Source organism: Olea europaea, unplaced genomic scaffold (assembly GCF_002742605.1).
Source record: "Olea europaea var. sylvestris unplaced genomic scaffold, O_europaea_v1 scaffold1070, whole genome shotgun sequence".
Classification (NCBI taxonomy): Eukaryota; Viridiplantae; Streptophyta; class Magnoliopsida; order Lamiales; family Oleaceae; genus Olea; species Olea europaea.
In genome coordinates, this window is record NW_019228053.1 from 30,078 (window position 1) to 55,961 (window position 25,884).

Here is a 25,884-nt window from a genome sequence, read left to right on the forward strand (position 1 = left end):
TCATATCTTTCACTCCACTATTAAGTCAATATAAGTCGAAAACTCCTTTTCGACTTATGAGTACACCTTGGCCAAGGATTTCATCATCGACTTAATTGAATGAAACGCAGATCATAATCTCCTACTATCTAAGAGTGACGAATCCTTTATTGATCAATCACAACCTTCATACGATTCTTGACATACCCGAACGATATCGTATTAGCGGCCCTTTTCAGAGCAACATCCAACACCGCCAAAGTATGACTGTCCTCATATAGGGTACTATGACGACCTCAAGTCAAAGGACCAATTTCACTACCGAACGTTAGAGATTAACCACCGACACTCAGATAGTTATCCATGTGGAATCTCTCGACGGGTCTCCAATGTTTTTGTTCTATAACAAACATCCACGTGTTCATTTAAGTGTCACCACACTTTAACTTGTGAGATCAGCTACTTACTTCACAAGTAAGAAATGCCACACGTGATGGTCTATCCGTAATAACGATATCCGTATCTCATTATTACTTACGACCACGGATGATTTAAGATTCAATCAGATGTAATTTGTATCTCACAATCACAACTCCTTGTGATTAATAAATTACAAATATTTGAATCTACGGACTCTATTATTTATTTAATTGTCTATTAATTAAATAATAGATCTGCCATTTAATTGCATTAACTATATATAAAAGTATTTATGTCCAAAGTCGATTGGACTTAGGGCATAATACTTACATTTTTCACCTGAAAATTTTTGAAATTTTGGATTTTTTAGTGTTTGTTTGATTTTGTTTTTCATGAAAATTGTCAATTATAGAAATAGAATTTATTTTCAGTGCCAAAAAAAAAAAAAAAAACCTGGAAAAGGGGATTTTCACCAAAACCATGAGAAAATGATTTCCACAAAATCAGGGAAAATTGGTCACGTAGGGGGTGGGGGTGGAAAATGAATTGCCGGGAAAAATTATGCAATCAAACAACCAAAAAGGTGTTCCATAGAAAATTTTTCCTATCAAACGGCCTTATTTAAAGATTAAATGGTCACATGACATTTATGTGATTTGTAGAGTTAAAACTATTAATATATATATATATATATATAAATTTTTATTATTATTTTCTTTTTTATATACACAACATATTTTTAATTTTTTTAATTTCACCATTTCCTCAAGTGATTCAAACTCAAGTTATTGACCTAACAGACTTCATTCTTAAAATCGGGTTAGTCCTTGATCTCATTCACACTACCTTTAGCACCACATTTAATTAGAGTAAGAGTCTTCAACTTTTACTAATTGTAGTCCTAAATTTTTTTTGTCATATTTTTATCATCAACTTTCAATTAGCACATCTTACCCCAAATTTGGTTTTGTTCAAGCATTTGTTAGCATGTTTCTCAATGAGGTGCTAGCATTTTATTAAAATTTTGTACTTTTTTCTTATTGAGAAATGTGGGGGACAAATAAGTTTTTTATGCTTTCCTAACAAATTTTTTTGGAACAAAAATCATCATTAAGAATAAGATGTGTTGATCAATAAAAGATTGATGATATAGATTAAGGCCTTGTTTGGTACCATTTTTTTTCAAAATGTATTTTTCTCTCTCTTCTTTTCAATCACATATTCTTTATTAAAATAATATTACACTTAAATCAAAATATTTTCCTTATTTTTCAACCATACATTTCACATCAATTTACTATTCTAAAATGTTTTTTTTTTTTTTTTTTTTTTACATAAAAACGGCTCTCAAACACCCCCTTTAAAAAAACACACACACACACACACAAAATAGGGACACAAGTACAACAATAAGCAAAGATTAAAACAATGAGATGAACTTACGAATTAATGAAAATAAGCAGTCATACAAGAGAGCCAAACAAAGAGATGGAAAGAAAGATGAAGAAGAAACTGCAGTAAAAAAACCTAATACTTGACTTTTATTTTGATATGATTTTTCGAGCAAAAATCTTCACACTTTTTTTAAATAACGAATTTTGAGACGTCCCGTTTGGCCCCCATTAATTTACATTTTATTTCTCTCTCCTATTTTCAACCATACAATCTTTTATAAATAATATTACACGTAAATTAAAAAACTTTTCTTCTTTTTCAACCACTCATTTTTCAAAAAAAATTATTCCACCCATTTTCAATTCCACAAAATGGAGACCGAACGAAGTATTATAAATAATGATGTCAAGTGGCACGTAGTCACCCAGTAGCGCCGACGTCAGAGTTATTCTTAATCTTTTTTTATCGAGTGATTGTTGGTGAAATTGTTAAAAATTTTAGTGACTATTATCATAAAAAAGAAAATTCGGTGAGCATTGACGCAATTACTCAAAATTTAGTGATTATTAACTTAATTAACCCAAAAATTAAATAACTTTTTCTTAGTATAACCCTCTTCGTCAAACCACCCCATCGTGCTGAGAATTTTTTATAAGACATGGTTGAAAGCAAAATATCATCATTTATTACTCCATGTACTTATAATATTTAATTTAAAAAACACAAAAATTAAGATGAGAATGAGAATTATAAACTATATTCCCCATCTGGACACCAATTCCTCAACGTGACAGGACTGGAGTATTAAATAAATATAACATTCAAGTTTCTATTAGATTTATATAAATGATTTTTTCATATTTTTCTTAGTTTCATTTAGATAGAGAGAGTAAACGAGTAAACTCTCTTTATCATTATTATTATTATTATTATTATTTTTTTTTTTTTCATTACAACTCAAAAATATTGTTCAAAATTAGCCTTTTACTTCAAAGAATAAAACAAACTAATAGAAAACGTTTGTAGAGAAAGGAAAAGAAAAATAAATCGCACTTCGAATAGGAGGCAGGTATTATTTTTGCAACAGTCTCGTTATTGCACCATATATCTACTATATATTCTATTTCATCTTTCTTGAAAGCTTAGATATTTTTATATTTCTTATCTAAAAAATTGTAACAACTTTGATATTGTTGGAAGATATCAATTATCTTCAAGGAAAAGAGATTATTTAGATACATCAATGAAACTTTCTAGAAATTAAATAATGACCAAGTTCTAATTGGTATTGAATATTCAAAAATCAAAACAATTTACGAGGGGGGCCAAAAAAAAAAAAAAAAAAAAAAGCCATGTGTGTGTGTGTGTGTGTGGCTCTCTTGACTCTTGAATTGGTCACTGAATATCACCATTACAAAAAAGACTCGAAAAAAACCTTATTTTCTTGTCGACTTACCCCAAATATAAGATCGTATTCGAAGAGATAAATGTAAAGGAAAAAAAAAATGTCAAGACTAGAAGTGCAAAAAGGATCAAACATTAGAGATTACTACAAGTACAATAATAGTTCAATGAAATCTTTGGTTACCTATTTAATTTCCTCAAGAGTTACAACCATTGTTGTTTTGCTCGTGTCCCAATTAACGATAGCCAGTCAATCTTGTGTGGCCAAACCGAAGTATGGTCGACTACATATTCCATGTGGGATCGGGGAGGACATGTATCTACATTAACATTCACTACAAACCATTTATAAATAAGCTCATATAGAAACTCAGCCATTCTTGTCATCACCTAATCGATGAAATGAATATGAATCATGAGCAAGCGACTGCATCAGAAAGTAAAACTGTATTAGAAATTACACAACATATACCCCACACGAGAGAAACTCACTCATATAACACATTTATTTGAGAAGATAAGCATCATCGAGTTCTCCCACAAGTTACCTAGTGCATGTATGGTAAAGCTTTTCTAAGCATATAAACTGGTCAAACATCATTTTTATCTGTACATTTTTACTTTTTATTCACACTTTCAATAGGACCTAAAGCATATAATCTAAAAAAAGATTTACCAAACATACTCCAAGTACCTGGTACCATAAGTTCTCCTTGTATTTACAGATACTAAAATCATTCCTTGTATATTACCAACAAGATCATCTCAGCAATATAAATGCATAATATAGGAAATTTTATGCCAGATTACCTGTTCCTGGGCATGGAAATACATGAACGGGGTATAGTGGAGAAAATTAGAAACCCTGGACGTGTAAATGTCGGCGTACCTACAATTTGGAAGCATGAAGTGTTAAGACAGAAAATATGCAAAGTTTTTCAGTTTCATCTACTCTTATATGTAGAGGTTGATATGTAAACGTCATGATAGATTCACATACTTCTCAATTTGTCTCATTAAGTGGCTCTTGTCCCACAGACCTGCTCTAGAAAGAAAACCCCACCTGAAAAGAAAAAGATCCAGTGGATCAACTTTCGAGTCCATATTTATGAAATAATAGAGATGTACCACATGGGAAACTTCTGCTTGCCAACGGGCTTAGAGAGAGATGAAGCGAATGCGAACTAGACTGTGAACTTGAAGGGTAAATATATTAAGACTTGGGGTCATACAATGCGTCTAACCTTTTATTGAAGTGCTCTCCATCTTCTTCCAGCATCGGAGCAATTTTCTCATCTAGTCTTTGCATTACAATGAGTAGCTTCTGTATGCTTTCTGTGAGTTCCTTATCATCCATACGAGTGGCAGCAAGAGTCTAAACACACAAGAACAATATGCTAAACTCAGAATGAAAACCATGTGGAGTCTTTCTCATTTAAGTGAGACTACATTTTTATAAATAAGCATACCAATGATATATCTTCTAACCGTACATAATTCCCCCACCCACCATCCTCTCAAATATAGATGTATGGAGTTTAGAAAACCGTTTCTAAGCATCAATGAACGATTTTATGTAATTCAGAAGGTTTGCCCGGGAAATCACCAGGATTTTCAGTTCACTATCTTATTGAGAAAAATAAAGCTCTTATCCATTTTAAGGAACCACTTGTTTATATTTTTCTCAGCAGTCATGTTGAAATTGACTATTCAATGAACCAATTCCAGGCGGCTCTGAAGTGAAAATTATTTGAATTACTTCCCCTTAAATCCTCTCCTTCCGATATAAACAGTGACCAACTTATGTAGATTGTAGCCATGCTGAATCAAAGAAAATATGTCCAAGTATCCAATATATAATTTTTGATGCATGTAATGTCAGAAACTAGTAAGAAATAACACCAATGATAGCATAAACAGGACGTCCTCTAAAATTTACAACCAACAACTTCAATACAGAAAACTATTGGCACCTATAGGATAACATGCAGAAGAATATGAAGACATTTCTAGAAGCAATGGAGGAATTGAAAGAACATCTTATGGTAAGTTTAACTAGAAGAAATAGACTATGCACACTTACTTGAGCAGGGCGCCCTTTAGTTCGCCTCTGTAGAGCAAGGCGGAGTTGGTTGAATAGATCCCCAACAACCTCCTTTTGATTTATAAGCTCTACCAGCTTGGCCCGATGACTTTCATTATGAATTAAAGCACTATACTGTAACATCATAGTAAAACCAAATAATGTTAAGAGTATAGTAAAAAACACAAGTGTATCTCAAGAATTAGCATCCGACGATTAAATATACATCCGAAAGAGAAACAAGCACACATCACTGTTTATAAAATAAAACTTGCAAATAAATTAGAAAAATGGGATAGATCAAACAATTAGTCCCTGTTTGATTCCATTTACTTTACTTGAATTTATTTTTCATACTCATTTTCAACCACACATTCACACAATAAAATATCCTAGACGTAAACCAAAAACTTTTTCTTACTTTTAGCCACACATTCTCCAAAAAAATACTATTCAAAACTATGTTTTTTAAATTTTAAGGCCATCAAACAGGGGCTTAATAGCACTCAGACAGAAAGTAAAGAAAAAAGGAAAAATATCTGTCTACTTTCTTCCATAGTCACCCATCAATTCTTCATCAATGTTATACAATAGATGTAAAGACTGAATATAATCAAACCTCCTGTTCTAGTTCACGGCAAATCAACGCTGTCCTCCACCGAAGATGGACTTTGGATTGGCTAACATCTGTATATATATGATCACCAACATATAAAATTTCATCTCCATGAATGCCAAGGGAATTCTCGACCATCTGAGCACTTCCTCCAGAGTACAAGCCCCCTACAGGAAACAATAATATAACTTACAATATTTCCTAGCATCAAATAAACTGAGGATGGCTAAACCAAATATGATACAGATACTAAATCATCCAAATAGATCATTCTCATCTGTTAGAGATTATAGAACTATCGGCGTGCAAACATAAAAGTTTCAGCCAATCCAACAAAAAGGCAGTCAATTCAACAAAAAGGCAGCCAATGAATAAAATTACATTGATAAAAAATTAACAGTCAATCTACCTACTTATATAGGACGAATGCAAACTGTAAAACCATTATGCTTGATTTTAAAAATGACTTCAAGTTTTCCATTTCATTAGATACTTAAAAAGTTAGCCAAATTAAAAGTATGATCACAAATGTATGAAGTAGAGAAGACAAATTATACCAGGCTTATATGAGGTAAGTCCAACATATAAATTAACCATGGTAATTTTAATAGGCCATGTTTAACTCTGACGCATGTGTGACTTTCTAAAATTATCAAAGTTAAATGTTTCATTAGTCATTGAATTTATACCTATGTCACATTTTATTCACTGACATTTAAAATGCTTTCGAGTAGTTACTAAACTTATACTTCCATCACGCTTTACTTACTGAATTTTAAAATGCTTCCAAGTGGTCGTTGAACTTTAGCATATTGCACTACATCACTCACCATGTTTTATTAGTCACTGAACCTATACTGGTGTTATGCTTTACTTACTAAAATTTAAAATGCTTCCTCGTAGTCACTAAACCTCATAATATTTTCAAATAAAGTTGATTTTCTATGGAACTTGACCTCGATTTAAAATAAAGTAAATATAGACCATATAACGAGACCCTCAATTTAAGACGAGAATATTGATATTGGTCAAGAAGATATATTTTTTCTAGTCCTATGTTCAAGGGAAAAGAAGAATGCTAACTTCAATTGACATAAATCTTAATTTAGATCATAATATTCATTTACGTCGAGAAAATAAAATGGAGAAATTACTTTTTATTTCGATTGAGATCATAGACCCAAATAAGGCTATGAAATTTTCGACTTAAGAGTCAATAATATCAATCAATACTAACAAAATGTAATTTTTAGAGCCACCAAAAGGTAATTTAAGAGGAAAGAAGGGTCTCGTTTTTGTGTATGGTATTTTATACTTCAAAATTTTCAACTTTTGAACACTTGGATTCAATAAGTTCAGTGACTACTTGGAAGTATTTTAAGATTCAGTGAGTAAAGCGTGATGGAAGTATAAGCTTAATGAATAAAGCATGATGAATGTATAAGTATAGCGACTAATGGAACATGGTGAGTGAGTGATGGAGTACAATGTGTTAAAATTCATTGACCACTCGAAACTCAAAAGCATTTTAAAGTTTAGTGAGTAAATCATGGCAAAGGTACAAGTTCAGTGACTAATGAAACATTTAACTCATATTATCATTATTTGAAATATGTACATGCTATATGAGCAGCAAGCCTGCATTCTTTTTCCGTTCTTCCATTTTAATATGTTGTGATTATAAATCACTGAAAGGAAATCTAAAATGTATAGAAACAAATTTCATGAAGAAAAAAGGGCTAAGACACTAGGTAAAATCACCTGGATAAGCCTTGAAACATGGGCGCATTAGACCTTCACCAGTCACCACTTCATACATGGGGTGTGACATCTGAAAAAATTCTGGCTTCCTGGCAGAGACTATTACCTATATGGAAAGAGTCGATCATTACCGTCTTGAGAGTTATTATTCACATTTTACTAGGAAAGCAATTGGATTGTATACTGATCGATGTTTAGAAAAAAATGTGTGTATCAAGTAAAATGATAAAATAATCACAATAAGATCTTCGTATTTGAAGCCCCAGGTATGTATAAAAGGTTTAATTCTGCCTTACAACAAATGTAAAAGGTACATTATAGACGGAAATTTGATTGGCAGTAAAAATGTTATACAAATTTCTACCTACCATGTCAAACAAATCTCGCCAGATCATATTATTCGGAAGAAATCGATTGAAAGAATGCTGCATCATTTTGTCAGTGTAATGATAATCTGAATTGGTAATAAGCAAGAGTCTTTTGCCAGCCTGATGCAAACAGATGATGAGATTTTCAGTTCTTATCATCAACTTATTTCGAAAATAAATGCTTAAAACAATAAGGGTTTTGTAACCATAAACTTAGAAACCAATAAAAAATTTATCAGTTTTGAAGCAATATTTTCTGAAGATATTAAAAAGAAACTGTACCTCCTTTTGATCTAACAGTGCTAAAGGTAGATCAGGATCAGGTTCAACAAACAATTCAGGATTTGACATTATCTCACTCTGTACAGTTGTCTCGGATTAGTTGACACTTATTCAATGTAAATTAGAAAGATAAATGTAAACTAATAAACTACCTTTAGCTGACCTTCCACATGTGCCCGGAAGAGCGCTTTACCAACAGCCTGAAACCAAGGCAGTAAGTTAAATGATGGAATACATTAAATATTATCAATCCAGACAATCTCCCCAATGATGAACCTTGTACAGTCCTTTATATTCAAGTGGACCAAGATCTTCTGCTATAACTCCTTCATCCAATCTATCCACCATCTGAGCACGAGATAATCTATCAAGCTTAGTACAGGAACCAGAAAACACAATATGTACAAGAAATGAAACTATATGGTTTAATGGAAATTTAGAAGTTCAGATATGCATTTACTTCCTAATATTCTAAAAAAATATTGCTTCAATAAAGAAAAAATCTGTTGTTAGTCCTATTAATCCAGTAAGAGTTTGTAAAGATAGATTGGATCACCCATGACAGCATAAGAAAAGACATTTTGTGCTCAATCTTTGACGGTATATATATCTTAAGTAATGATAGCTTTTTCTGAAAAAAAAATAAAAAAATAAAAAAATCTAACATCATATCCAGAATGAAATTGGTTCTTGAAACAAATGTAAATTCATAATAACACAAATGAGATCACAGTTCTTTTTTAAAACATTACTACAGGTGACATGGTATAAACTATAAAGTTATTACTTGCATAGAAGTTGTTTCCCTCAAATTTCACCATTTGATTACTCTCTGTGGCACAAAATTTTAATTTTTCTATCAAAACCTTTTATTACTTGATAATTCAGTTCAGTACATTTCAGTCTAGGGAATACCCCAGCATACGAACAAATATCCTGAAAGCAAACACCAGAACTAAATAGAACTTATTGTAGAGAGAATGTACAAGGAAATGATAAAGCATGCTTCAGCGAACACAAATGGAACGAAGACTACATGTAGAGATAATAAAACCAGATAAACAAGTGTTTAAAATATTGCCATATTTTCATACTCCAATCACTATCTACCTGCATATAAGCCACTGCTTCTGATACAGAGAATAGTGTATTGAGGAACTCCCACCGACTCTCCTTACGCAGATCCACAAGTTCTCTCCCGTACATCTCACTAACATGCATAGAAACTTATTAGGCAATATATGAAAATGACCTCAGTTGGCCAAATAATGCACATTAATTACAATGATTAAACTTATAATCCTAATCCTGAATTGATGGCAGTCCACCTACCACATAAAATTATGTAATCTAATATAGATCTTTTGAACCATGTTCTTTGCAACAATTATTTAGGACATCAAATACAGAGTTTTCAAAAGATTGGCCAAAGACTTTGCATGTTATACAAATAATTATAGTAGCAAGGTTTTGAACTGCACCTCACTTCCCTAGTAGATAACATTCTTGTGCCATGCATAGCCCTTTTAATATATCCAAAACGATCTGCCTTCACTAAGTTTCCCTTCTCCTTGTCTATTACAAGGCCTCTAATAACCTACAAGCATAATAAACCAGAAGACTCGTTGGAACTTAGTGTCAACCTACACTCGTAGAGAAACAATTACAGTGTACCAGTTCAGGATCAAATGCCAGTCCATCAACAGGAAAACCCATATTTTTCAAGTTATCCATACAGTAGTCATAAGCCCTTCCCTCCCAAGCCTGCAAGATTGGAAATGCGTCTCAAATGACAAAAATGGATGCCAATTTATTCCATCTAGTAGATAAGATAGTGTTTCCATAGCATTTATAACAAGAAACATATTAAAGAAATGAAATGCAAGACATAGGAAAACTTAGAGATCAAGAAATAGTACAACGTTATGACAAAAGTGAAAAATTGATAACCTTTGGTAATAAACACGAGAATCGTGTCAGATAGCAAAATAAAAATAATAGATAAGAGTGCAAACTGATATCAATATTGTAAAGTAGTAAATTATAATTTTCCACGCTAGTATAAAACAAATGTTAAATGAAATTCAGAAACCATGAAAATTGTATGTCAGGTCAAGGGTAACAAGAAGGAAAAGAGTAGTTGCCCCTCTAATTCATAGGTGATACAATAGGTGAACATTTGGGTACCATCACATTATAGTGCATCAACGTGTAATCCATGTCATATCCAATGGCACTGATGGAACGCAGATTTAGAGTGCGGGTACAGAATATGCCATGGGGAGAATGTCTTGCAGATAATGGATCCTGTACATTTTTGTCATAACATTAGAGTCAACCATACATAAGAAATAAAGAAAATGGATACAAAAGTTAAAGAAACAAAGTTCAGATTAGAAAAATTGTATATAGACAAGCAAGCTTCAAAAAGTGGCAAATAGCTTGCTTTTACCCAAGTTTTCACTGTTTTAATTCCGCATCATAACATTAGAGACTCCTATAAAACTATAGAGCAATCAAGCTATTTGATCTTCATGTTTTGCAATAAAGTGTGAAAAAAATTCACATAGTAGCTCTTTAAGTGGCTGTAAGAATGGCTATAGTAGATAAACAAGTAACTTGCAGTGCATTATCATAAAGTATGATTTTGATAACGTGGAACTGTTTAGCAGCACCTGCATCGATTTAGAAGAATATCTAAATGAGGACAACATTTATTTATATGTAGAAACGGCAGTACATGATATAAAAACACAGTAACACGTGGTGATTACCAGAATGCCCAAGTGATTAAGCAAGTTTTCGGCCCCTTGAGCTTCCATCCTTGCCACTTCCTCAATGGGCCCTTGCAAACCTGCCTCCTCATCAGTTCCTACATTCCCAATAAACGACTAACCATAAGTATACAGAGAATTCCTCCGGCTGTATTTATGCATTGAATACAAATAAGAATGGACTTCTCAAATACCCAAGTTGGGATTAAGGTTAAGATCCCCTTTGGTGCTCTGACCAAGGTAGTCGACGTCGAACTGACTGGGGGAAGTGACGGAAAACACACCACCCTCCGAGGAGGCGACGCACCGCAACACCGTGTTCAAATTCACCATATGTCGCGTAGTAAATACATTAGTATTACCACAAAAGGAGAAATAGCGAGGGGTGAGAGATTTCTTCCTTCTCAGAGTGACATTTACACAGATGGTGGTGGTGGTTGAGGCAGCCATTCAAAGAGTTGCCGCGCACCCGTGACCAATAATTCTCAGAAACTTGCAAATAAATTATAGAGAGGAAAAGGGTGAATTCGCATTCTGCTCATTGCCTCTCTGGTAAATTAAAATTACAGTTAATTTTCTTTCCAATTTAGTGGTAGTGGAGGATTCTGTTTTAATGCTTTCTCAATAGACTTTGGTCTATGGTTCCGTCGGGACTAGACCGACACAGACAAAGGCAGGCGCCGCGGCGGCGGGGTCTTCGCCTCTTCGGACAGTACTGGGTCAATGGCTGGTTGAAAAACTCATAGGTCAACGTTATAGTTAGTGGTTACAAATGCATAATTATAAGTGAGGAACTTATTTATTGATAATCTATTATCAAATTAATTGACAATAAATTATTTCACAGTGATAAATCAAAAAATTTATAGATCATAGTTTATTCGTCATTCACAAATTTTCAAATAAGTTAGTCACAAATTATTTTTCAATCACAAATATATAATTTTTAGGTCACAATTAAATGGTTGGTCATGTATTAACCAAGTAGTTGGTTACATACACCACAGTCCTTACCTCCAATCCCAATCCATTGTCACAGATTACGCACTACAGATCACGGCACATCACCACTGCACACTACTATGCACCCAACCTAACCATCGAACACAGCACCACACATTACCATCGCACCTGATCATCGTCTCGCACCCAACCATCGTGCATAGCACAACCAAACCCTACCACCACTACATAGCACCATCGCACCCAACTACTGCACACAACACCGTATCGCACACCTCCACCACCACCGCATCACACAAAAAATAGTTTCAAAATCTATGGTGGTAAATACAATAATAATATACAAGAAATATATAATATACAATTGGCCAGTGTTCTAAAATTCATAATGCGCGACGATTCTTGAAGGCCAAGCTATGGGCTAGACGAACTTAAGTGAGTCATAGGCATAAAAAAAACGTAAAAAAGCTTTTTCTTTTTTAATATTAGTTTAATTTTTAATCAATCAAAAAATCGTTTAATAATTAAAAATAATACCTGCCAAATATCTAAAACAAATTTATAGAAAATTTATACATTTTTTCTAAGTTTTCAACAAAAATGTAAGTTCCAAATGTAAATAATAAATAGTAAATAAATAGAATTTGTTGGGAAATTTTCTTTGTTCAAGGCTTCAAACGACTATTTTGTATTTAGAATAGACAAAGTAAAGAAATTAAAATTTAAGTTTCAATTTAGAAGAATTGTAAAAAAATATATAAAAAATTAAAAAAAATGATAATTATGCGTGCCTAGGTAAGGATGACCGCTCCTAGACCCGAATTATCGGTCAACGATTACTATTAATCGTTAAATAAGGCGCCAAGCCATTTGGTTGGCGTTTCCGTCGCACATCGCTCATTGACGAAGCCTAAACACCGCCAACGCGTGCTTTTTAGAACAGTGCAATTGGCACCATCTTTCTCTCTCTCTCTCCCCAATTGGGAATCATTATCCTCATTGCACATTATTTTCTTCCATAACCCCCACCCCCCAATCGCAAAGATATTTCCTGTCATAACATTCTCTCTCTCTCTCTCTCTCTCTCTCTCTCTCTATATATATATATATATATAGACACACATACAAAAACAAAATGAAAAGCAACCATATTGAGATCCCTTTTTAAAGAATGGTGGTGCATTGGTGATGGCAGTGTGTTGTAGGTGATATTAGAGCGTTGGACTTGACCTTTGAGGTGATGGTAGTGGTGGCAATGAGGTGGCAACTGGTTTAGAAAATAGATCTGCTCGGTAGCGATGATGGTCCGTTGTAGGTGATGATAGTGTATAGGAGTTGATCTGTGTGGTGGTAACGAGGTGGTAGCAACGTTTTGGATACTACAATCGCATACAGTCACAATTGACACAGACTTAGTCGCAACTAACATATACTTGATCACAACTAATCATAATTAGTACAGTCTTGATTACAACCAATCACAATTATTACAAATTTGATCACAGAATGTCACCACAAATAAATCTACACACACTGCAGATCAACACCACAATACATAAAATTATAACTAGTCATAATGAATACAGACTTGATCAAAATTAACACAGACTTTGTCACAGAGGATCACCACAAATAAATTCGCATAATGGAGAACAGCATCACAATCAATCAATCACCATCGCAATCCAAAACATCAAGACAGTTGATAGATTGAACAAAAAAACTCCCACCATATCCTCTTCCAACATACCACCATCACTACCATCTGCACTGCACCATCGATACCACCTACCACGCACAACCACTTGCACACAATCCACCATTATCACCTCCTTCAATAATCATCAATAAAACCAATTTATTAACATTAAATCTACCACCGTCCCGTTGGAAAAAATGAGTGAGCGGCTCGCTTTTGGCACAATTTTCGGTGGGACCCGTTAGTCTAATTTGGAATATCAAAGTTGATATGTGTTCTCCTCCACGAGAACATCGAAGTCATGTATTTATTTACCAAAAATGAAGTTCGGGTGAATGAGAATTTGGAGTTTAAAGTGGACCATTGAAAATGGTCTATATTGGTGGGAAAACTATAGTTAACTTTGTCCCACATAGGAAAAATATAAAAACCAAAATCACTTTATATATGGCTATGCGTTGGAATTGTGTGATCATGTGTAGCATAGAGGCTCTCTCCACGTGCGCACGCATGGGGGTGCAAATCACGGACAGAAATAGCCTTCGAACCTTGAACTTGGGTGCGGGCGCGACCTTCGCACACGAATCTCGGACCGAACGAAGCAAAAAATTAGTCAATTTGGATTGTCCGCGTTTTGCAATTTTTTTTGTTTTTCCAAATGACTTTTGAGTGTGTGAAACTCCTGAAACTCCAATGGTCGAAACCAAAGTGTAACTCCGAAAACTGCAATGGTTAATGTAGAAACTAATGGGCAGATTCAGTCTGTATAATTTCACTCAATTTCCAGCAGTTTATACACTACAATTTTCGTCTGCGTTCGTACAATTTTGTTTTTTGTTTTTGTTCCGTCTCCTCCTGTGTTCGTTTCAGTAAGGTGATATTGTTCGAACACTCGCCCAATTCGTCGAAGTAGAATCGCGGTGCTCGAATTCTACTAGTTACCGTTGTATTTTGGGAAATGACGCTCGAATTAAATCTCTAACACTACGGTGAGGGGGCGAATTTGTCTTAAAAACTGTATTTATACAGGCCTCGGGGTTAAAAGTTTATTTCCAAATATTTATGCTTCCGGTTTGAGTATCTGTGGTTTAATTATTTGTAGATTTACACGCTTTTAGATTTTATTTAGTTTCTAAAATTTATACTGCTGTTATGTTTCGGCAAATAATATAATTTGTCATTCTTATTCAAGTAGTGATTTAGATAATAGTCTGTATCTAAGTAATTTGTGAAAAATAAAATTAAGAAAAAATTTATCTGAATTTTTTTTTCGAAATTGTGTTTGTGCAAATTATATGAAAACAAACACCAAACTCTATGTTATCTAAAGTCATTGTATGAAAACAAATATTTGTGGAAACTCTGTGTTTAATTCTCTGCCACATACGGTAAGCAGATGCCAAATACGGTAAGCAATTGTCAAATACGATAAGTGTGAATCCGGTGTCTAAAATACAAATATGGTATATGAGAACTCGATTCCATTCCATACACTACCGATTAAATATAACAACAAATTTCTTAATACATATTGGTAGTAAATACGTTTATTTGTTTATTGAAAACTAATAATTGTTTCGTTATCAGAAATGGCTGCTGAACCAACCAACATGGATGTGACCCAAATTGTTCCTGTTGAAAATCAAGTTGTGGGCTCTACTATAGTTTAAGTGCCAAGCTCTGCTGTGGCTAACTTGTCTAATTGTGTTATGAGTCAAACTGTGGCTCCAACAATTAGCCAAACAGTTACTGTTCTGATTAATCATGGAGAGAAATCAGAGAAATTCAATGGCTTGAATTTCAAGATGTGGCAGCAGAAAATGCTGTTTTACCTAACCACCTTGAATCTTGCGAGATTCTTAACTGAGACTGCTCCTGTACTCAATGAAGGAGAATGAGATATTCAAGCAATTAGTGCACTTGATGCTTGGAAGCATTCGGACTTTTTATGTCGAAACTGCATTATGAATAGGTTAGCAGACACGCTATACAATGTGTATAGCACGATGAAAACTACTAAGAAGTTGTGGGAGTCTTTGGACCGAAAATAAAAAACTGAGGATGCGGGGGCTAAAAAGTTTATAGTCGGCAGATTCCTAGACTATAAGATGGTGGACTCCAAAATTGTTATCAGTCAAGTGCAAGAACTCCAAGTAATTCTTCACGAAATTCATGCCGAAGCGATGGTGTTGAGTGAAACTTTTCAAGTGGTAGTAATTATTGAAAAATTGCCCCCCGCATGGAAAGATTTCAAAAACTATTTGAAACACAAACAAAAGGAAATGAACGTTGAAGAACTTATTGTTAGACATCAAACGAAAGGAAATGAACGTTGAAGAAGTTATTGTTAGACTTCGAATTGAAGAAGACAACAAAAGTTCAGAAAAGAAGTGGTTCAATCTTGGTGTGGCTAAAGTCAATGTTGTCGAGCATGGTTAAAGCAATAAGAATTACAAGTTTGGGCCATCCGATGGAAAAAAGATCAAGCACGGACCGAAAGGTGAAATTTCTAAGAAAAAATTTCTAGGGAAATGCTTCGATTGTGACAAAGTAGGCCACAAGTCTTCGGAATGCAGAATGCCAAAGAAGAAGATGAAAGAAACAAACGTGGTTGACTACATGGCACAAGATGTCTCATAAATGAATCTTGCAGTCGTCATTTCTGAAGTGAACATGGTGGGTTCAAATCTTAAGGAGTGGTGGATTGACACCGGTGCTACAAGGCATGTGTGCTCTGATAAAGAGTTGTTTGCTACGTTCGAAGCAATTAAGAACGGAGAGAAGCTGTTCATGGAAAATTCAGCAACCTCTGAAATCAAGGATCAAAGAAAGGTGGTTCTAAAGATGACCTCAGGAAAGGAGCTGACTCTCAACAATGTGTTATATGTGCCGAAAATTCATTAAAATTTAGTGTCCGAATCGCTTTTGAATAAGCATGATTTTCATTGTATTTGAGTCAGACAAAGTCATTCCATCAAAAAGTGGAATGTTTGTTGGAAAATGTTATGTTTCCGACAATATGTTTAAATTGAATGTAATGGTTGTGAAACCAAAAATGAATAAAGCAAATTCTTCTGCTTATTTGCTTGAGTCTTCCAATTTGTGGCATGGTAGACTATGACATGTTAACTATGATACTTTACGTAGATTAGTTAACTCGAATTGCATACCCAAGTTCCACAATGATTCCGAATATAAGTGTGAAACTTGTGTTGAGACAAAATTGACAAGGTCATCCTTTAAGTCAGTTGAACGGAACACAGAACCATTAGATTTAATTCACAGTGATGTTTGTAACTTAAAACTTGTAAAAACAAGGGGTGGCAACAAGTATTTTATTACTTTTATCGACATGGCACAAAATACCGCTATGTGTATCTGCTTAAAAGTAAAGATGAAGTTATAGAGAAATTTGTTCTCTATAAGAATGAAGTTGAAAATCAACTTAATAAGAAAATTAAGGTACTACGGAGTGATCGAGGTAGTGAGTATAGAGCACCGTTTGTCGATTTCTGTGCACAACACGGAATCATACGTGAAACCACCGCACCTTATTCACCACAACAAAATGGTGTAGCTAAATGAAAAAATTGTACCTTAAAAGGAATGATAAATGCAATGCTAGTAAGTTCTAGGTTACCTCAGAACATGTGGGGGGAAACTGTGTTATCAGCAAATTACCTTTTAAATAAGGTGTCTCGAAAGAAATCGGAAAAGACCCCTCATGAGTTATGGAAAGGAAGAAAGTCTACCTATACACACTTGCAAGTGTGGGAGTGTCTTGCAAAAGTGGCTATTCCAACATCAAAGAAGGTAAGGATGGGCCCGAAAACTATAGACCGCGTCTTCATTGGCTATGTACGTAATAGCAGTGCTTATCGATTTCTTGTGTATGATTCAAAAATTCCAGACATACACAAAAACACGATAATGAAATCGAGGAATGCTTCATTCTTTGAAGAAGTATTTCCATATAAGTCCGAAGAGGAAGCCAGCTCCTCTTAACGAACATATAAGACAATGACTGAAAATAGTCAAGACGAAGAATTAGAAGAGGAGACTGAGGTTAGATGCAGCAAACGGGAAAGGACAGAAAAGTCTTATGGTCCTGATTTTCTGACCTATATACTAGAAAGCGAACCTCAAAGTTATCAAGAAGCTGTGAATTCCTCGGAAGGATCTCAATGGAAAGATGCCATTAAAGGTGAAATAGATTCCATACTACAAAATCGTACATGGGAGCTAGTGAATCTTCCTCCTGAATACAAATCACTAGGCTATAAATGAATTTTCAAAAGGAAAATGAAAGCAGATGGAACTATCGAAAAGTACAAGGTCAGATTAATAATAAAAGGTTACAAATAAAGGGAAAGCCTTGATTACTTTGATACGTATTCTCTAGTGACGAGAATAATATCTATTAGGGTGATATTTGCAATTGCTACTTTGCAAAATCTAGAAGTACATCAAATGAATGTCAAAACTGCTTTTCTAAATGGAGATTTAGAAGAAGAAATTTACATACAACAACCTGAAGGGTATTCGTCACCAGGATATGAAAAGAAAGTCTGTAAACTGGTGAAGTCACTATATGGCTTGAAACAAGCACCCAAACAATGACATAAAAGATTTGACAATATCATGATAGAGAGTGGATTTAAAATTAATGAATGTGAAAAATGTGTTTACGTCAAAGACACTAAAGATGGCTATGTCATTTTATGTCTTTACGTTGACGACATACTTATTGTTAGTAGTAACAATAAGATGATTGAATTCACTAAAAATATATTAAATTTGAGATTTGATATGAAAGACATGCATTGAGCCGATGTTATATTTGGAGTCAAAATCTCAAGAACATCAGATGGGCTTGTTCTAAGCCAGTCACATTATGTGGACAAAATTTTGAAAAAGTTCAGTAAGGATGATACTGGTTTGACCAGAACACCGATAGATACAAGTCAACATCTATCCAAAAATAAAGGTGAAAGTATCTTTCAAGTAGAATACTCAAGGGTTATTGGAAGTCTAATGTACTTAATGAGTTGTATAAGACCAGACATAGCCTACATAGTCTAGTAAATTGAGTAGATATACGAGTAACCTAGGAAATGATCACTGGAAAGGTATAGTAAGAGTACTGATGTACTTGAGATAAACACCTGACTATGAAATACACTACACCAGACATCCAGAGATCATTGAAGAATACAATGATACTAATTGAATATCTAATATAAAAGACTCAAAGTCCACCATTGAATATGTGTTCACTTTGGAAGGTGCTGCCATCTCGTGGAAATTCTCTAAGCAAACGATTATAGTCAAATCTACGATGGAGTCTGAGTTTAAAGCCCTAGATAAATGTGGTGAAGAGGCCTAATGGTTGCGCAACTTTTTAGAGGATATTTCAAGATGGTCCAAACCTGTGCCTGCAATTTGCATATATTGTGATAGTCAATCAGCAATAGGAAGGGCACAGAGTAACATGTGTAATGGTAAGTCTAGACATATACGTTGTAGACACAATACCATTAGACAACTACTTTCAACTGGAGTTATCACAATTGGCTATATTAGGTCAAATGATAACATTGCGGATCCGCTAACCAAAGGGTTAAATAGAGAGTTAGTTGGAAAATCATCGAAAGGAATGAGACACAAGTCCTTGAAAGAATAAGTCATTACAAAGGAAACTCAACCTAGTTAACTGAAGATCTCAAGATCTAGGTTCAAAAGGACAACCTAACTATAAAGACTTGATAAAATCACTGTGGGGGTACCACCTCCTGTCCATTCCTATGATATAACAGTGATGCCCATGAGAATGAAGGTTAAGCAATAGGCTTTTAATGATTCTTAAGCGTCAAAAATCGAGCCAAGTAATGCGGGTTACTTGTAATAAAAAATCACTTATATGAGAAAGAAGTGGGGCCGTTTCTAAGAGAATTGTGTGGGGTTCAATTCTTAGAAACTCTTACAGAACCAGGCATATGTTCATGGCCAAAACGAACATAATAATGAGAAATGAAGGGTGTTAGGAAGAATCCTGTGTGAAGTATATCATCGTTTAAACAAACGGCAGAATAGTTCAAAGACATCGCGTCTACTAGTCAGCCAATAAAGTAAATATGCTTTCACAAGGGAAAGTTCAAAAGGTAACACCTACCTATCCTATGTATGCTTCAACCGTTAAACTTTATCACCAAGTCTTATGTCTCACATTTCGTATCTCTCCCAATTTTCATTCATGTGTGGGATTATTGGAAAAAATGAGTGAGCGGCTCGCTTTTGGCACAATTTTCGGTGGGACCCGTTGGTCTAATTTGGAATATCAAAGTTGATATGTGTTCTCCTCAGCGAAAACATCGAAGTCATGTATTTATTTGCCAAAAATAAAGTTCGGGTGAATAAGAATTTGGAGTTTAAAGTGAACCATTGAAAATAGTTTATGTTGGTGGGAAAACTATAGTTAACTTTGTCTCACATAGGAAAAACATGAAAACCAAAACCACTTTATATATGGCTATGCATTGGAATGGTGTGATTATGTGTAGCATAGAGGCTCTCTTCACGCGCGCGCGCGCAGGGGGTGCAAATCACGGACATAAATAGCCTTCAGACCTTGAACTTGGGTGCGGGCGTGACTTGTACACACGAATATCGGACCGAACGGAGCAAAAATTGGTCAGTATGGATTGTCCGCATTTTGCAATTTTTTTTTTGTGGTTTTTCCAAATGACTTTTGAGTGTGTGAAACTCCTGAAACTCCAATGGTCGAAACCGAAGTGTAATTCCAAAAACTGCAATGGTTAATGCAGAAACTAATGGGCGGATTCAGTATGTATAATTTCACTCAATTTTCAGCAGTTTATACAATGCAATTTTCGTTTGCCTTCGTACAGTTCTGTATTCTGTTTTTGTTCCGTCTCCTCCTGTGTCCATTTCAGTAAAGTGATATTGTTCGAACACTCGCCTAGTTCGTCGGAATAGAACTGCGGTACTCGAATTCTGCCGGTTACCGTTGTATCCTGAGAGACAGACGCTCGAACTAAACCTCTAACACTACGGTGAGGGGTTTGTCTTGAAGAAACTGTATTTACACAGGCTTCGAGGTTAAAAGTTTATTTTCAAATATATATGCTTCCAGTTTGAATATCTGTGTTTTAATTATTTGCAGATTTACACGCTTTCAGATTTTATTTAGCTTTCTGAAATTTATACTGCTTTTATGTTTCGGCAAATAATATAATTTGTCTTTCTTATTCAAGTAGTGATTTAGATAATAATCTGTATCTAAGTAATTTGTGAAAAATAAAATTAAGAAAAAATTTATTTGAATTTTTTGTTTCGAAATTGTGTTTGTGCAAATTATATGAAAACAAACACCAAATTCTATGTTATCTAAAGTCATTGTATGAAAACAAATAGTTGTGGAAATTCTGTGTTTAATTCTCTGCCAAATACGGTAAGCAGTTGCTAAATACAGTAAGCAATTGCCAAATACGGTAAGTATGAATTTGGTATCTAAAACACAAATATGGTATATGAGAAATCGATTCCACTCCATACACTACCGATTAAATATAACAACACATCCAAATGTACTTGTGCGTACCAATTGTACTATGATTTATTAACTATCTAGCAGATTTTAGTGTTTGAGCGCACATGCATGGAGTTAGTGGAGGAAGTAGAGAGAAAAAGTTACACACATAGTGCGTTTTGTATGGAGGGAGAGAGAGAGAGAGAGAGAGAGAGAGAGAGAGAGAGAGCAACCCCACAAAATATCTTGCAAATTGGGATAGGTACGGTGAGATGTAGTGAGTGGGAGAGAGAAAGAGAGAGAGCAACCCCACAAAATATCTTGCAAATTGGGATAGATAAGGTGAAATGTGGTGAGTGGAATGAGGTGGGGATGAAAATGGTTATTTCTTAATTTAATGGATATATTTTAATTAGATATATAATGGTTTTTAATTATAACCTGATTTATGAATTTAAAAATAATTCTCTTTATTTTTTAATAGTATACTTTATATATAGGATTTTGGGTAATTTTCCTTCGCTAGTGTATTGGAGTTAGCCTTACTCGATGAATATTAGTGGGTTGGTATTTTTTATATTTCAATCAATATATGCCTTTAAATATTGTCATGCATAAGATATAAATCTCATTTGGAAATGCTAAACAATTTGTAAGTAATGGGTGCTGCAGCGAAATTGATTGTAAAAGAGAAAAAATTAAACATTTTAAAATTACCTTCCATAGAGTTCAGTTTGAAATCGAAAACCGCTCAACAACATTTGGATAAGTGAAAAATGTTGGGACAAACTAGTTGGTTATTGTCCATTTCAAAGCACCTTTTTCTTTTGATTATTAAAAATATTAAGTACAATCTATTTTCTTATTCTACATCTACTCTTTTTGTTAAATTATCTGTCTATTAATCCGATATTATTATCAATTTTACTAGATGAAATGGTTATGGAAATAGAACCTCCATACCTTCTTGGTGGCGCAAGGTGTTTCTACTACTTCGATGAACAAATGTTACTTGTAAAATAAGGTGGGGGCTTTCTCCTCCCTTGTACCTCTAGCATAAGAATTAGTATGTGATTTTAGAACGTAGATTTAAGAAGAAAATATATAATGAGTATTCAGATGGCTAAATTTTTGAGAGCCCATACCTATCCCGCTTTAAGAGTATTTATAGGTGTCTGAAACCATATAACTACAGGGCGATTATTGTGTCACGTGTCCCATATAGCACCCTCTGTTACCCCCACTTTCTAAGTGGAGGACTTCCACCTACACAACTGTTGGTTGTGCCCATGATAACTGTTGAATGGTTTCTTCCAATTTAATGATGTTTTTATGGTTAAGTGTCGTTGAGGGCCTCATAGTAGTAGATGACCTCATTATGATAGACAGTCTAGCATAAATGTAGGGAATCTTATAGTGATCGATGACCTGATATGGACATAGAGGGCCTCACAGTGATAGATAGCCCCAAAATGATAGACGGACCAGCACAAATGTAGAGGGCCTCATAGTGGTCGACGACACAATGTGAACGTAGAGAATCTCATAGTGGTCGACGATCCGATGTGAATGTAGATGGCCTCATAATGGTCAACGACCTAGCATAGGGTGTTTTACGTAGAGTGTTTATTGAGTAGCCTTCGTCTCGTTGGCCATCATAGAAAATTATTGGTGCCATCATCTTGAGATTAAAAAAAATGAAAAAAGATTAGTTCAACAACTTTCTTCATCTTTTCTTTGTTTCTTTTTGCAGCGGTAGTAACAACCATTGATGGCTTTTGAAAATTTTGTGCAACCAAATATTCCATGTTTCGATGGTAATTATGATCATTGGAGCATGTTGTCGAAAACTTCTTGAATCCCAAAGTGTTTCTTGCAAGTTATCGATTATGGCGTAGTACAATCAGCACTTGGGGTGTTTTGACAAAATAATAATAATAATAATAAAGAATAAAAAGAAAAATTGCCAAAGTGCAAAATCAAATTGAAACCATTGATTTAAATTCATAGGTATCGTATTATTTCGATTTTACACCATAGCAGATTGTTTTGAAACGGTCCGATTTAGAAGTCAATAGTCAAATGGATGGACCCTTTACCAAATTAAAGAACTAAAAAGGAAATTATGTTACGACAATAACTTTAAGTGAAGACCAAATGTTGTTCAAATAATTTCTTGACTTTTCTTAAGAGAGCTTCAAATAAATTGTAATTTTTTCATTTGCTTGATGAGAGGATTCTATGTGGTTCTAACTAAAAATAGCAACTCGTGGTTTGAAAGCAAACAGAACTAAGGGTGAATGCGATTCGATTTGGACGGTTTGTGCTATTTTTTCAAGTCAAACCATTTTACACGGTTTGAAATTTTTTCAAACCAAACCACACCATTTTAATTTTCGAACCAAATCAAACCATAATTTGCGGTTTTGTTCGATTTTAATCCGCGGTTTGCCTATCACCATTATAGTAATATATTTAATATAAGTTAACATGTAAGTTTAAATGTGAACTAATAATGTTAAATATTAAATTACATTCATATTTACCATAAAACTAATGAATAAATTATTTTCAAAGTTGGTTGCTATAAAATGTTAATAGAACAAATATATATTCTTTCATTTTTATTTGTCTTTTCTTGTTTGACATTCATATTGTCATATAATAGTTGTAAAAGTAAAGTTACATCCTGTTATTATAGTTTGGTTAAAACTCATTTCGTCTTGCTAGTGAGATATCAAATAAGGATTGAACGTGATATATTCTTATGTACAAAAATTGATAGAATTTCGACTTATTAGAAATTGACGAATTTCATTGTCTAACTACTTTATGAAAGTAGAAGGTAGTAATATAAGTTATGAAATTTTAACATTTCACACAATCAATAAGATCCGTCCCTCATTCTTTTCAAATCACAAACAAGTTCAATAATCATCTAGAAACACACAGTTATTTTTCTATCCAAACCACAATTAACAAATGTATAATAAGCTCAAAAACAATAAATAAAAGAAAGTACAACGAAAAATGGCTTGAATGAGAATTTGAGATTTACTGAAAGAGAAGAGAAAAAGAGGCGATTCAGGTAGAAATTAACAGACTAACAGGCAAAGGAGATTGGTGATTGGCAAACAAACTTCAAATGTTAGGGAAAAAAGAGTTTATATTAGAGCTTCTGAAATTTTGGACGTGATTTGCTAACGTAGTTTTGTTGAATTATAATTTGGATTTTTGAAAATATATGTTTTTTTTTTCCCATTTCATATGATTTTGGAATAATTTTAGTTTAATTTAGATATCAGATGAGAATATGTGTCGTGAACTTATTAAATCATAGGTTAATGATGATGAAACTAATTTATTTTCTAGTTTCTATGATTATTTCAATAGGCTTGTTGTAATTTGTATTGTTAAATTAGAATTTTTTTCTGAAAAGTGAAAATTATAAAAATTTTAAGTCAATAAAATTAATATTTTAATTAAAAAAATTTTAAACGGTTCTGTTTGATTTTGTACGGTTTGGTTCGATTTTGTGCGGTTTTTGAAAACTTAACCCTAAACCAAACCTTTTGAAACGGTTTGGTTCAGTTTGAGGGGCAAAAAACCACGGGGCCACGTAGACCCAAACCAACGATTTCAACTCAACGATTTCGGTTCGATTTGCAGTTTCGCGATTTTTTTGTACAGCCCTAAACAGAATAGCCAAAAAAGGGTTTGTTGTATGATTTTGATCCTTTTTATTCAAATCTTCAATATTGATCCTACAACTTCCAAAAACGCCCACGATGGTCCACAAACCTCCATAATCATCCAAAATTTTTCGTCCTCAAGTTCTGAAAGTGTACAAGTCAATTTTAAATGCCAATCTCCTCAGAGCGAAGAAATTGGCCGTCCAACTTTTAGCTGAGGAAGTCTACCACTATCACCCCCGTAATTCTTACCTTATAAACCATCTCGAATCCTTCCCGCCCTCTTGAAAAGTGTAAAGGGAATAGAAATGATCGATCGTTAGTTCGGAAAATCCTAATGTATGCCATAGCAATAGTAAACCCAAAAGAGCTCTCCACCTATAGAATGGAGCTGTGTTAGGTTATTTTTCAGGAAGAAAGAAATCGACGGATATTTGGGGAAGGACAACCTTAGCCCAACTACAAACAAGGTCAGGTTAAGAGCCACACACTCCTCTGGGGTTCACAAGCTTGGTCGTAGATCATTGGCACGAATATATCGAGCGAGGACGTGGTACATCACATGCTATGACTTGGGTTTTTTGGGGTTTATAGTGAACTCAAATCTAAGATACTCCCACCTTGAAACACTCGTAAAATCACCCTCACTCATCTCACAAGTTGCTAGCCCAGTTCCAAACCATTTAAAATTAATTCAATTTGGAAAAATGCCAAAAATCATCCAAATTAGACTGTGTTCACCCTCAAAACATACTATTCTTTCCATTTTTTACGTATTTGTAATCATAGTGAAGTGCAAGTCTTTCGGGTTTCAAATCATAAACCGGTTTGGTAGAGTTGACATCAGTATGAAAATTAATTTGATCACGATTGGATTATTAATTCAAGCATAATTAAGC

The 25,884-nt window shown here is 34.1% G+C and overlaps 1 protein-coding gene across 1 annotated transcript; it reads right to left on the reverse strand.

Moving 5' to 3' along the window:
* Nucleotides 1–3,309: 3,309 nt before the first annotated feature.
* On the reverse strand, nucleotides 3,310–11,821 carry LOC111373103 (5'-nucleotidase domain-containing protein 4). Its single transcript, XM_022995585.1, has 17 exons — nucleotides 11,277–11,821; nucleotides 11,083–11,180; nucleotides 10,496–10,615; nucleotides 9,983–10,072; nucleotides 9,790–9,905; nucleotides 9,419–9,518; nucleotides 8,585–8,656; nucleotides 8,461–8,508; nucleotides 8,309–8,386; nucleotides 8,027–8,146; nucleotides 7,659–7,764; nucleotides 5,901–6,064; nucleotides 5,282–5,416; nucleotides 4,443–4,573; nucleotides 4,199–4,261; nucleotides 4,009–4,087; nucleotides 3,310–3,625 (listed from the first exon to the last, which is right to left on the reverse strand). The coding sequence occupies exons 1-17, from the start codon at nucleotides 11,530–11,532 to the stop codon at nucleotides 3,569–3,571; spliced, it is 1,833 nt and encodes a 610-aa protein (XP_022851353.1). The 5' UTR covers nucleotides 11,533–11,821; the 3' UTR covers nucleotides 3,310–3,568.
* Nucleotides 11,822–25,884: the final 14,063 nt, after the last annotated feature.

What these genes read in the sequence shown, in the direction of transcription:
- LOC111373103 (XM_022995585.1), bottom strand. Translation starts at nt 11,532, where the DNA reads ATGGCTGCCTCAACCACCACCACCATCTGTGTAAATGTCACTCTGAGA. An exon ending in TTATCTACTAGGGAAGTGAG is followed by an intron (nt 9,519 to 9,789) that starts GTGCAGTTCAAA and finishes TATGCATGTTAG; the next exon opens with TGAGATGTACGGGAGAGAAC. An exon ending in GGAGAGCACTTCAATAAAAG is followed by an intron (nt 4,262 to 4,442) that starts GTTAGACGCATT and finishes TTTTCTTTTCAG; the next exon opens with GTGGGGTTTTCTTTCTAGAG.